The 12256-nt window shown below is 36.3% G+C and overlaps 1 protein-coding gene across 2 annotated transcripts; it reads right to left on the bottom strand.

Annotated features, from left to right (window-relative positions):
- Positions 1 to 559: 559 nt before the first annotated feature.
- smpd2b (sphingomyelin phosphodiesterase 2b) lies at positions 560 to 9936 on the bottom strand. 2 transcript variants are annotated; one of them, XM_061726840.1, is made up of 12 exons: positions 9670 to 9936; positions 7505 to 7606; positions 7308 to 7427; positions 7101 to 7197; positions 6857 to 6933; positions 6461 to 6554; positions 5273 to 5362; positions 5106 to 5188; positions 4785 to 4917; positions 4220 to 4324; positions 3924 to 4101; positions 560 to 3046 (listed from the first exon to the last, which is right to left on the bottom strand). In XM_061726840.1, exons 2-12 carry the CDS (start codon positions 7600 to 7602, stop codon positions 2622 to 2624), a joined length of 1500 nt encoding a protein of 499 aa, XP_061582824.1. In that variant the 5' UTR covers positions 7603 to 7606; positions 9670 to 9936; the 3' UTR covers positions 560 to 2621. The 2 variants fall into 2 exon arrangements, with proteins under 2 accessions (XP_061582824.1, XP_061582826.1); XM_061726842.1 differs by lacking the exon at positions 7505 to 7606 and having other exon boundaries at positions 561 to 3046.
- Positions 9937 to 12256: the final 2320 nt, after the last annotated feature.

Genomic DNA, 12256 nt, shown 5'->3' with positions numbered 1-12256 from the left:
TGCAAAAGTTAATTTTCCTGCTACCAGTCGCATTTCACAAAAGAATACATAACCTTTAATGGCTATAAAGGAAATGCTTTATTGATGTGATAAAATATTGCTGGTATAAATAGAGCAAAGGCACATCAATAAAAAATGTTTATGCATCACACATTCACACATTCATTAAAAGTGTGTACAAAAGGTAGATTTATACACTCAGAAGTTAAAGAGGTGTGTAAAGTAATGTCAAACTAAAATACTCCACCATAAAAAGACTATTGGCTTAAAGTTTGGCATGGGAGATGTTAGGCTGCATCCTTATCTTTTATGTGCAGTTTCTATGGCTGCATGTAGAGCTGTGGTGCAATTTTCAAGTTACTCCACAATCGACTCCTCCCATGTGCTATATAGTGATGTTTGATACCACCGATTTCCTTTCCGATCCGATATTGAGTAAAATTCATGCTGGGATCGGCGATAGCGATTCAATACCGATACATTGTGCAAATACACCTAATGTGCCCAGTAAATCTAGAAAAATTGTGTATTTTAGATAGCTTAAGAATACAAGACATCAGAGTCACTTATTTAGTTATTTATTTTAAAGTCAGAAGTATACTGAGGTAGCGGCCTCATTCACGATATAGCTGAGCTGCTACAACAACAGAAAAACCAAGTGTTTGAAAAAGGTGTTTCCATCACAAAAAAAATATCCTACGTAAAATAATAAAACCATTAAAATAAATAAGAGAATAATAAACAAAAATAAGAACTACTGTCAAAGTAAAAATGAAAAAAAGCAGTTCCTACCAGCAGCGTGTCGTTTAGACAAAATCTGAATAGTTTAATTACTTTCCACCGTATTCCTGTTAACGATATACATTACCACAAATGACTGAAGTATCAAAAGTATCGATATTTTCATTTGAGAATCAATTTTAGAGCATACAGGTCTGGTATCGGAAGAATCGATATTTCAGTATCGATTCGCACATCACTAGTGCTATATTCAAATCCTTTTTTTTTTTTGGTATCAATTAACAAAAAAAGTTGTCTCAGGGTACTTCTACTCAAGCAAAAAAGTTAATTCAAGTACAATTAAATGGAGCCAAATTAAATCAAGTTAAACATCAGTGCTAATATCGCCCACTAATAAATAACATGAACTGACTGTTACATGTAATATCCATATTGCAGTCAATGACACACAATTGAAAATGTAATGCAATATATGCATCATTAGTTACATTAGATTCAATTAAAAGATGTATTTAAAAAATAAAAAAAAGGTTTAGGCCTCATTTAATTCAAATTGAACTGGAATGTTGTGAAACAGCTTAATCCATCTTTGCAAGATTTAAGATAACAAAAAAATAATAATATGACCCCACCCACGGGAGCTCTCATATCTAGATCTGGCATGTCTGCTCATTTATATGTCATAATGTTTCCAAATAGCTCCTGGGGAAAGTTTTGTTTTGTTTGCAGTTCATCTGTCAGGTGAAGGTGACAGGAAGTACACTGGTGCAATGGCCCGCTGGCGCCCTCTAGCGGCGAGTATGCGAATCTTAAATGTATTTAATCCTGCATGGTCTCAGCCATCAACCGTTGTTCTGTGTGGATTTCTTGCATTTATACAAAGCCATAGCCGTGTGCAAGCATGTTAAGTCTTTATTATTGCTTTCATTATCATTTCCTTCACAGTTTGCAGAGTGCCAGAGTGCCAACCTGAAATTCTACATGAACTTCACTGAAATCAAAAACTAGTAGCTTCTTCATAACATACTTTTTAAGCAACATAAAACAATCAGTAATTTAGTAGAATGTACATACGGTTAACTGTTTATTCTACAATTAAGACATGTTTTTCCTGTAAATGTTCCACAGTTTATCATGTTCTGTAAGAATGATTCATATGATCAAAGTAGGTTTGAAAGTACAGGAAAGAGGAGTGTAGATTTGAGTGAAAAGTGATGAGCACGAGAACTGCGACACGCATATAAAAGTGGTTATTTTCTCCTAGAATACTATATTCAAAAAGTTCAACAATTTATGATAATCTTCGCCTTACTACAAAAACTACAAGACAAACCAGAATGTAAACCGTTCAGCTTTTGGAGTGTCTCAGTCTTCTGTGCAGTGAAGACAACAGGAGAACTTTCTCTTGGTATTTAAGGATATCAACAAAATACATAAAAATGCAGATTGGACCCGCAATGGCTGAGTGGTTTAAGGTAAAAAAAAAAACAACTGGTCCCAGTGAAACTACTGGTGGGTGGAATGATCGTAGGACCTGAGGCTTTACAACACAAACGGTCAGATTGATGAGGTTTAAGGACACAGTAGCGTCTAAATGCAAAACTCTGTACTCTGAAGCATATGAGAGTGTGCGTGCTGCAAGTGCACATGGTGAGAGCTTGGGTAAGTAAAAGCCTACAGATGACTACATAAAAAGGTATAAAAATCTCAAAGCATGTGTCCTGGATTACTTTCAAAAATGTCCCTTGATTATAGTCAATTTTACAGCATTAACGTCTATCTCAAAATCACATTCAGTGGAGGAGACTTCCTCGAAAGTCCCTCTTAAAGCTGACATCAAAGCCTTCCTTCAATGAGCTTACTTTGAGCGCACTTTGAAATCATTCTTCTGGGTCAAAGGCACCGGGCCCCGGCCCCTCTGGGGGCTTCTGGGGGTCACTGAGCGGCTGAGACGCATGAAAACCCCTGAGCTTCTCCTGCAGGCTACCTACAGCCAGCCTCATCTGATCTTCAGCCCCCTGGAGAGATTTCACCTCCATGGTGTAAAAGATGTACAGCAGAGAGGTGGTCAGCAGGATGGCGAAGCACAACGCAGCCAGCAGGTAGAAGGAGGTGCTGGGGAAGGGCTGTTCTGCTCCCAGAGCCAACCAAGGCACTGCTGCAATGACCAGCTCCAGGAAGAGCAGAGCCAAGCCCATCACTCCAGTACGTGCTGCTGTGTAGCGCATCCTCTCAGCACAGTGCAAGCCCACTTTCACTTCTGTACGTGCCTCTGTCATGATGTCAACCAACTCAGCCAGGTTCCCTGAAGTCAGGAAGGAGAAAGAAGACAAGTGTTACAGTAAAGGCAGAAGGTCAATGAGGACACTAAACAATTAGTTTCTCATTAATTCAACTAACTGAAGCACCTATAAGTATAAACTACCATTTTCTAAAATTCAGAGGTGTCAAGTAACCAAGTACAAATACTTCGTTACCTTACTTAAGTAGAAATTTTGGTTATCTATACTTCACTGGAGTAATTATTTTTCAGACGACTTTTTACTTTTACTCCTTACATTTTCACGCAATTATCTGTACTTTTTACTCCTTACATTTTAAAAACAGCCTCGTTACTCTATTTCATTTCAGCCTTTAAAAAAAAAACTATCCAGTTAAATTGCGCCATCCGGATAGAGTGAATTTGGTTGTGGTTGTTTCAGATGTTCTTGTCCAGTTTTGTTCTTACATCCGTTGCCCTCAGATTCCTGCAACTAAACTTGGATGTACATTCCAATAAAGGTTAGGATAAATGATAACATGCCTCTGAAGTTTGACTTTTTGCACCATTACAATACTTATAGGCAACTAGTCATCATATCTCCTGCTCTCTGAAACACATGTTAATGCTCAATAGTACACATATATGGTTCTTTAATATATTTGCATTATACTAAGATGCATTCATTTTCAATGGCTTTTGTCCTTAATGGCTTTTTTCCCCCTTACATTACTTTTACTTTTATACTTTAAGTAGTTTTGAAACCAGTACTTTTATACTTTTACTTTAGTAAAAAACTTGAGTTGATACTTCAACTTCTACAGGAGTATTTTTAAACTCTAGTATCTATACTTCTACCTGAGTAATGAATGTGAATACTTTTGACACCTCTGCTAAAATTCTCACAGCTGTTTAAAAATACCTGCATTAAAGTTGTGAGTCTTTAACTGTCTGTCGTCTCCAGCCTCAGCTGGAACGTGGGACTCCAGCCTTAACTGGGCTGTGAGAGCCTCATGGTCCGAGTACGGGAACGGATGGTTAGGTACGGAGCCTTTGGTGGTGGACATGGAATCGCAATGAATGCCTGTTTTAGGGGAACCCTGGAATGATGAAATCAGAAATGAGCCTCAAGAGTTACATCAAAATTATCATTAACTTTTTAAAGTCTGAACGTATAAAGAAAAATAATAGCAGGTTGAGCTTTAGGCTTTCACCCACCTTGAACAGGATATAATCAATCCGAATTCCCTTCTCAAATGGAGCGAGTCCATTTTTACAGATAAAAGGGTTGTCTGCTATTAGAGTTATTCCATCCTCACATCCCTGCAACAAAACATAGTTTTTTGCTTAAATACCAGTTACATAGAAACAACATGAGGACTTCTGTATCATTGCATGCTAGTTTTCATCTCTGTAACCAATGTTTCTGTCACTCATTACCAATAACTGTTTTTTTTGTTTTTTTTACCTCCGGTGAGAAATGGAACCACAATGACAGTTAAACTCAGCTTGTAACATTTTGCAAGACATTTGGCAACAGATAGTGACATTTGACTTTTAGGGCATAATCGATCTTTCTTTTGGTAAAGGTTTCAGACAATGACTCGGAGGACAGACTGTGCCGTTGTCATTGTCCGCTGTCATGGTAGCACATAGTTTACCATTAAACTGGTTAAATATGATAAAGAGAAACAATTTTAAAAACACATAATGCCACTAAATCCACGATAATAAGACAGAGTAAATTTGGGACTTGATGTGTAGCTTTCATGTCTTTACGTACATCAAATTTAGCAGTTTCTAAATAGGCGTCTCGCAGTCCAGTGTAAGATCTCAGCAGTCTGTTGCCGAGGTCCTGAGGGTGCATGTTGAGGTCGCCACCGAGAATCACTACATCGGCTCCAACAGAAGTGTGACTGACAAAACACAGTGCAATGTAACATCAGGATAAAACTTGTTATTAATAAAAGTTTTTAAAAAACAAACTGTAATGCTGCCTACAAGTGGGATGCTCATGCAACAACATGCAAACTCACAACTGAGTAAACACACAGGGGCTCAGAGAGAATGTGCTAAATACCATAGACCAGCAAAGAAATGCTACCGGATAAACTGCTGCAGCTCCCAGGCCTGAACCACCCTGTGAGGTAGGTAAGAGTCCTTATCTCTGCTGTACTCAGCATGCAGCTATAATCAATACACAGGAGCGTGAATCAATAATATGAAGAAACTACACTGATTGGCCTCAAAATGGATCATGTGAGATCTTACATGTGTGACATAGACGTTTGCAGTCAGGCTGCCGAGGCTTATGACGGCCATGGCAACAGCTTTTCCTCCAAACCAGTCTCCATGGTGAGCCTTAACACGAGGGAAAACATAAAAAAAAGGAACCAAAGATGAAATAAAACGTGTCTTGCTACAAGGAGAATGTTTGCAAAGGCTGAAGATAAAAGATGTGACCTTGAAGCAAAACATATTGTCTTAGTTAAGTCTCATCTGTCTTTGTAAGGTAAATGTTTTGTGAACTTGTTGAGATTTGAACAGAAACAGAGATCATGCAAACTAAATCAATGTAGAATATGTGTTTTTTCTTCTTTTTTTTTAAACAGCCATGACTTCAGCTCAATTCAGTTCACTTTAGCACAGATCACAACAGAAGTCATCTGAAGGCACTTTACACTAAAAATAGACACTTCAACAAAGTCCAATTAAGCACAATCCAGTTCAGACTAATAATAGGCCAATTATGTGTTTACTATTTTTTCTCTTGTACATTACTAATTTTTCTACATTTTATATTGCTCTTTTTTTTTATTATTTAGCTATTTATTGGTTATTTCTATTTTAATTTTTTGTATAAACCGTTGAGCGTGTGTGTGTTTGGCTGCTGCACCATTGAATTTCTCCTCTGGGAGATCAATAAAGTCTTCTATTCTATTCTATTAAACATTTCTAAATTTTGCCAAATTCACTCAGTTACAATAAGACATTTACATTTTTACTCTATACGATCTAGTCCTAAGAAATGTAAAACTATTTTAAACGAACATTGACATGTCTAAATTTTAGTTGAACAGCTTTAAAAAAGGTAGAAGTTGAACTATGAATTGTTTTCTTATTGTAAACTAATCTAATTACTTTACCTATAGTAGTTTATATTAAAAAAAGAAAAACTCCCAAACTATCCAGCACAAAAATGCATATTTTATAAATGTATCATTTGTAATATTTTATCAAATTATTTAAATATTCTATCCGACACTGATATTTAATAACTGGTAATTTTCTAAAAGCTTCACTTCACAACATTCTGAATGTAGATCATTTACACAATCAGTGGAGTCAAATTAAGCATTAATGTTATTAGACTGAACATAGAGTTTACTAATATAGAACATACGATTACTTCCGTAGTAATTGTACAAAATATTTGTGCATTTCTGCGTGCCGTCCTACCATGTAAGGATAACCGTTCAACGAGTAGCGATACAGAAATGTGTCATGGATTCTGTGTTTAGAAAAAATGGCCAGTCCGCTGCCGATGACTCCACTGTGAAGAAAGACACGAAAAGTTGGTAGAAGGAGATTAGAGAAGTGGGACTTTTGATCAATCACAGACTTATCATTGAGGTCAACACAGAATAAAGCAGAAAAGGTTAATCCTCCATGAAGCTCTTCAGTGTCGGTTAAATCTTGCGGAAACATCAGTGCCACACAAGCACATTTTTCAGACACTATTTGCCTTTTGAAGATTTAAAATGTACTAGAGAATTTAAAACCGAAGGACATTTAAAGGGTACAAGTTGAGTGATTCCCAGCAAAGCTTGAAGTGGGAGATACTACAGAAGTCACCTTTTGAAGTAATGAGAGTGAAGATGACTGCTGGCAAGTTTCTGTTTTAAGTAGAGGAAGTCCTTCTCACTCCACACCTAAAGAAAATAACAAACATTTACATAACAAATGAAAAGTGGACTATCAAATATCTAAGTAACTTTAAGTCCAAATATATAGAGATAAATTTGCCCATAACTGCAGAGCAAGCCAAATTTCACAAGCCGATGTGGTGAGTGACTGCAACTTCACAGCGTCCACCAACCTCTTGCAGTAAGATAAGATCATGATTTTCCTTGGACAACAATTGTCCCAGCATGCGGTAGCGTTCAGGACAGTGTTTGCTAAGATAGCGGATCCCCCTGTGAAATAAAACAAGGGTACAAACAGTGAATTTTTGTTTTGCCCACGAGCACATGTGCTGATATGAAAAATTAATGAATAAAAGTCTGTACAAAGCACAACCACTGACCAGCAGTTAAGAGAGAAGATTCGCACACTGACAGAGTCTGCGTTGGCCATGCTGGCAGAGGAGTGGATCGGTACGAGTGATGATGGAGTTTCAGAGCAGGTGAAGACACTGGCACACAGCCTGATGTATCACATGAAAAAAATATATATATTATTACTACAAATAATCAGTAGCAATGTTGTAAAATTGGAGCAAACCTTCTTAGGAGGACAATGAGACAAGAACTGCCAAACCAAGGAGGAATGCCCCCATACAGATTTATAAAGTGATGGTGCAATAATCTGATAAAACACATGGAGCTGTAAAAAGAAAAAAGGGGGGAGGGAAATGGTAAAACAATACAGAAAAATGCAAAGTAAGCACCAAAAATGCATGACTAGCAAACTGCAGTCTAACTTGTGTTCCAGTTCTTAGTTGACATTTTCACTACGGGGGTGGCAACAGCAGATCATTTTGTTTTGCACATTGATTTGGAAAATGTTTTACGTAGGATGTAGCCTAGTAATCTAGACCAGGGGTCACCAATCCTGGTCCTCGAGGGCCGGTGTCCTGCATGTTTTAGAGTTTTCTCTGCTTTAACACACCTGATTCTAATTAATCATCATCAGCTTGTCATTGAGGTCTGCACAATTCTCTTAATGACACAGTCACTTTTATCATGGTGCAATGAAGCAGCGAAACATGTAAAACATGCAGGACACCGGCCCTCGAGGACCAGGATTGGTGACCCCTGATCTAGACCTACCTCTAGCAGATTTAAACTGGTTTCGCAGGTACACAAACACCTTGCTAGATGTGGCTCTGATCCATCGAGCTACGTCAGATACCCTTTGTGACACAACCCAACCCCATTTACATGGTCTTGGGACCGGCACTGTGAGTGGCTAAGCGACTAGGGCAATATGAGGTTCATTGTTCTGCCCTGGGAGACTTTGGCACTTGACGGGGCTGGTGATTGATGTGGCCGACTCTGCTCATGTCAATATTTGGCATTAACATGCACTGTCTGGCTTTTGTAAAGATAAAAATCAATATTTCTGTTTTACTCGAGTGATGGGTGCAGCTGACCCCTCATGATGTCATTTATTTTTTGCTGATTTCTACTTTGTTTGGTTTTTCAAAAAGAAAAAAGGCCAATTACCTTTCGCCCCTTTCCCCCAATACTTTCAACAACACACTGACTACAAACAGTGTGTTAGGGGCCAAATGTAACAATGCCTAGAAGGATGCTGTTGAGCCAATACACTGTAAACAGCAACTGTATATCATAACCAAGTAACAATCAACTTCCCTTACAGACTTGGACTTAAAAAAGAGGGTGCTGTATAAATGTCAATAAACTCAGAGTACCAGGAAATTGCACAATCAAATTAGCCCAGAGTACCTTTCAAAATATTCATGAAACATCAAATTCTGATATACATTAATTGCAAATTCATAGAAGTGTTATATCCACTTACTAAAGAGAGAAATTTCAATAGCTATACAACATATAGCTATAAACACACGTTGTGTTTCTGTGAAAGGAATCAGTTTATGGAACAATCTGAATAAAGAAAACAAAGAATCCAAATCAAACATTACATTCAAAAGAACAATTAAAGCCTGTATGTTAAATAAATATAATGAAATATGTTAGTTAAGTTTGACATACCCATAGACGGCAGTAATTTTATTTTATTTTAGTTTTTTTTATTTACTTAGTTGTTGTTTTTTTTTATTTGTAATTTATGTCATTTGTGAATTTATTTCTTTAGATCAGATAAGAATCTTCTTCTTTCTGCTCCCTTTTCATTCACAATTTATGAACATTTGTATTTGTATTGAATTGTTTTTTTTTTTATGAAATAAAGAATAAAATTAAATGAAATATTCATATAGGCATCTACAGTATGCACGTAGAAATAAAGTTAGCCACAAATTCAAGCAGAAAAACAAAACAAAAAAATGGATATTACAGTTTGCGATTCAGTGTAAATGGAATTGTAGAGCACGTTTCACAATAACCATCAAAATACATGCAAGTAGGACGAAAATATCTAGAGTTTAGTGGATTAAAATCCTAATCGGGTCACAGATTTGATGGGTCACAGAATCTGGTGTTACACCTCTCGCTGCTGCGGGTGTCCCGTTAAGGCTGATTTATGGTTCCGCGTTACACCAACGCAGAGCATACGGCGTAGGGTACGCCGTAACATACGGCGTATGTTCTGCGTCGATTTAACGCAGCTGTTAGCTTTTTTCTTATTATTATTCATATGTCGCTCCATGAAAGACTACGGCAAGAGAGTTTACAATTCATGAACCAGTTAGTTGCAAAATTGTCTCCAATTTCGCCAGTTTATTCAGTAAAGTAACTCACCGCAGGATCCCCTCGACGTCTTCCTGCTGAAGTTGAAGTGCCGATGCAGCAACACTGGTTTAGTAATGTTAGTATTTGGATCTGCACCCAACACACTTCCTATTAGCTCCCTCGGCTCTAAACCTGTTTAAACATAAAAGCGTATCATGAGCATCTCAGGTAACACAAGCTGGCGAAGCGGTTTTCCAAATGTTTCCATCGTTGTAAGCCAACCCTTCACGCCGACGTCAAGTCAGCTGGTAAATAATAAAACATTGAAATGGCCTCCGGCTGGATTTTCCTTCTCCGAATTGAAATTATAGGGACATATAATAGCTTATATTTTTTTGCTTTAAGTGGCCCTAAGAATGCCTGTGGAAGACATAGATGCATTAGTAATTAATATCTTGTCTGTTAAATGTGGCCTCAAGATTACTTTTATTATGCGAAGTTTTATTGTAAATACGTCATTTCCGGCTTCAGCTGCCGCAGTCGCAATTACCTCTGGGAAATGTAGTGCTTCTCAGAGTTACAGTACAGCCAAAGAGGTGCTAGAATGATGATGTTGAGCGTAAGCTATTGTACAAAAATAAAGTTATACACCAATTAAAAATTAAAATTAGTGGTATGGAAATAGAAAGAGGATACAAAAATAAATTTCAAATTATAGAGAACCATCAAATGAATTATTAAATTAAGGGCATTTAAATTCATATATTAAGTGGAATACAAAATAGCATTGATTATGTACAAAGTGTTCAACAGATTGTTACCTAGTAAAATTGTAAGCATGTTTAAAATAAGGGTAAGTAGATATGAGCTTCGAGGGAAACATATGATTGAAAAACCAAAGTCTAGGACTAAAATTAAAGATCAATGTATTACTGTAGGGGTGTAAATATATGGAATGCACTTGATGAAAAATTGAAGATGTGCCAGTCGATTCATGCATTCAAACGTTTGTTTAAGTTTAATGTGTTTGAAAAATATGAGGGATCCAGTAGATGATACTATTACGGAATTATGTTCGGGATTGTGTAAACAATATGATTTATTTTTTTGTATTATGTTTTGTATGTTGCGATCTGAAAAAGTTGATCATTTGAGAAGGGTAGGCGTAATTAAGCAATAGCTTCAGCCTATTTCTTTTGGGTTAGGTCTCTTTTTTTTTAATGTGAACTAATGGTTTCAGTTGGTGTCTACATTATGAATGACCTGACCGAAATAAATATATTTTCATTCATTCATTCATTCAAAATTCCTGGGGGTAATAATTGATGATAAACTTTGCTGGAAATCACATATAAATAGTGTTGTAAAATCAAAAATGTCTAAAAACCCTAGCAATATTAAGTAAAACATATTATATCTTCTGTCAAAGAGCACAGTTTTTGATGTATTACTCACTCATAGTTCCATACATTACTTATTGTGTGGAGGTATGGGGTAACACCTTTACAAACCCTATTGTCTTATTACAGAAAAGAGCTTTAAGGATAATTAATAGATCTGACTATTATGAACCAACAAATAATCTCTTTATTAAATATAATATACTACTCTAAAATTCCATGATATAGTAGAGCAGAAAACTGTTTTATTCGCCTTTAAAGCCCAGCAGAAAAACTGCTTCCAAACTGCATTCAGGATTTGTTCCCGCTATGACCTGAGGGGGAAACTCAAGTTTGAGATGACGACAGTAAGAACAAATATTAAAAAGAGATGTACATCAATTAAGAGAAGATAATTATGTAATAGTTGTGACAATGACCTAAAAATGTGCAGTTCTATTTACAAGTTCAAGAAAATGGTATAAAGAAAATATTGTAAATAAATATAATACACTATATCTATAAAGTATATTATCAAAAACATTCTAGAATGTGAAACTTCAATTTTATATTTTGTATTATTTATTTTTTGTCTTCTTTATGCATTGTTTGTTTCTAGGGATTAATGCTAATGTTTCAGATTTAAGCTGATCACAAGAGAAAAAGGGTACACACTATAAACTACGGCTTCAGCCTACACCTTTTCGGCAAAAGCAATGTTTATTTTACTTTTTTCACTTTGTTTTGTAAAATAACTTGTACAAGACCGAAATAAAGACAATTCATTCATTCACTCATTCACCACTGACATTAATGTATCATACGTTCTTATTGTCGTCGAGCGTAACCTTTTTGCAGTTACTTCTCAAGTACGGATGTACTGACATTTTAATTTTGACTAGTTTGATTCTGAGTTAAAATGGTATGTTTTCCTGGTCCAAATGCAATATAAGAGGCTAAAACCAAAATATTCATGCTGATATGTATGTAGGAGTTATATTTGGTAGTCGATTACCAGATATAACTCTTAACTCCCATAATCATAAAAAGAAACATTGAATCTGTCAACAAAACAGTATCTTGAACAACCATGTTGCTCTTCCATGTGATCCTTGATGTAATCTTTGGATTTAATAAATAGGTAGTGTAGGGAATTAGTCGTGTAACCTTTCCTTATCTTGTGAACATGAAAAATTCTATATCTGAAGACCTCAGGATTCAGGAATCCCCACTGACTTGTGTTGAAATGTTCATGCCAATAGTCTTTTCCACATAAA

This window comes from Cololabis saira, chromosome 8, assembly GCF_033807715.1.
Source record: "Cololabis saira isolate AMF1-May2022 chromosome 8, fColSai1.1, whole genome shotgun sequence".
NCBI classification, from domain to species: Eukaryota; Metazoa; Chordata; class Actinopteri; order Beloniformes; family Belonidae; genus Cololabis; species Cololabis saira.
This window is presented reverse-complemented; position numbering and strand designations above follow the sequence as displayed.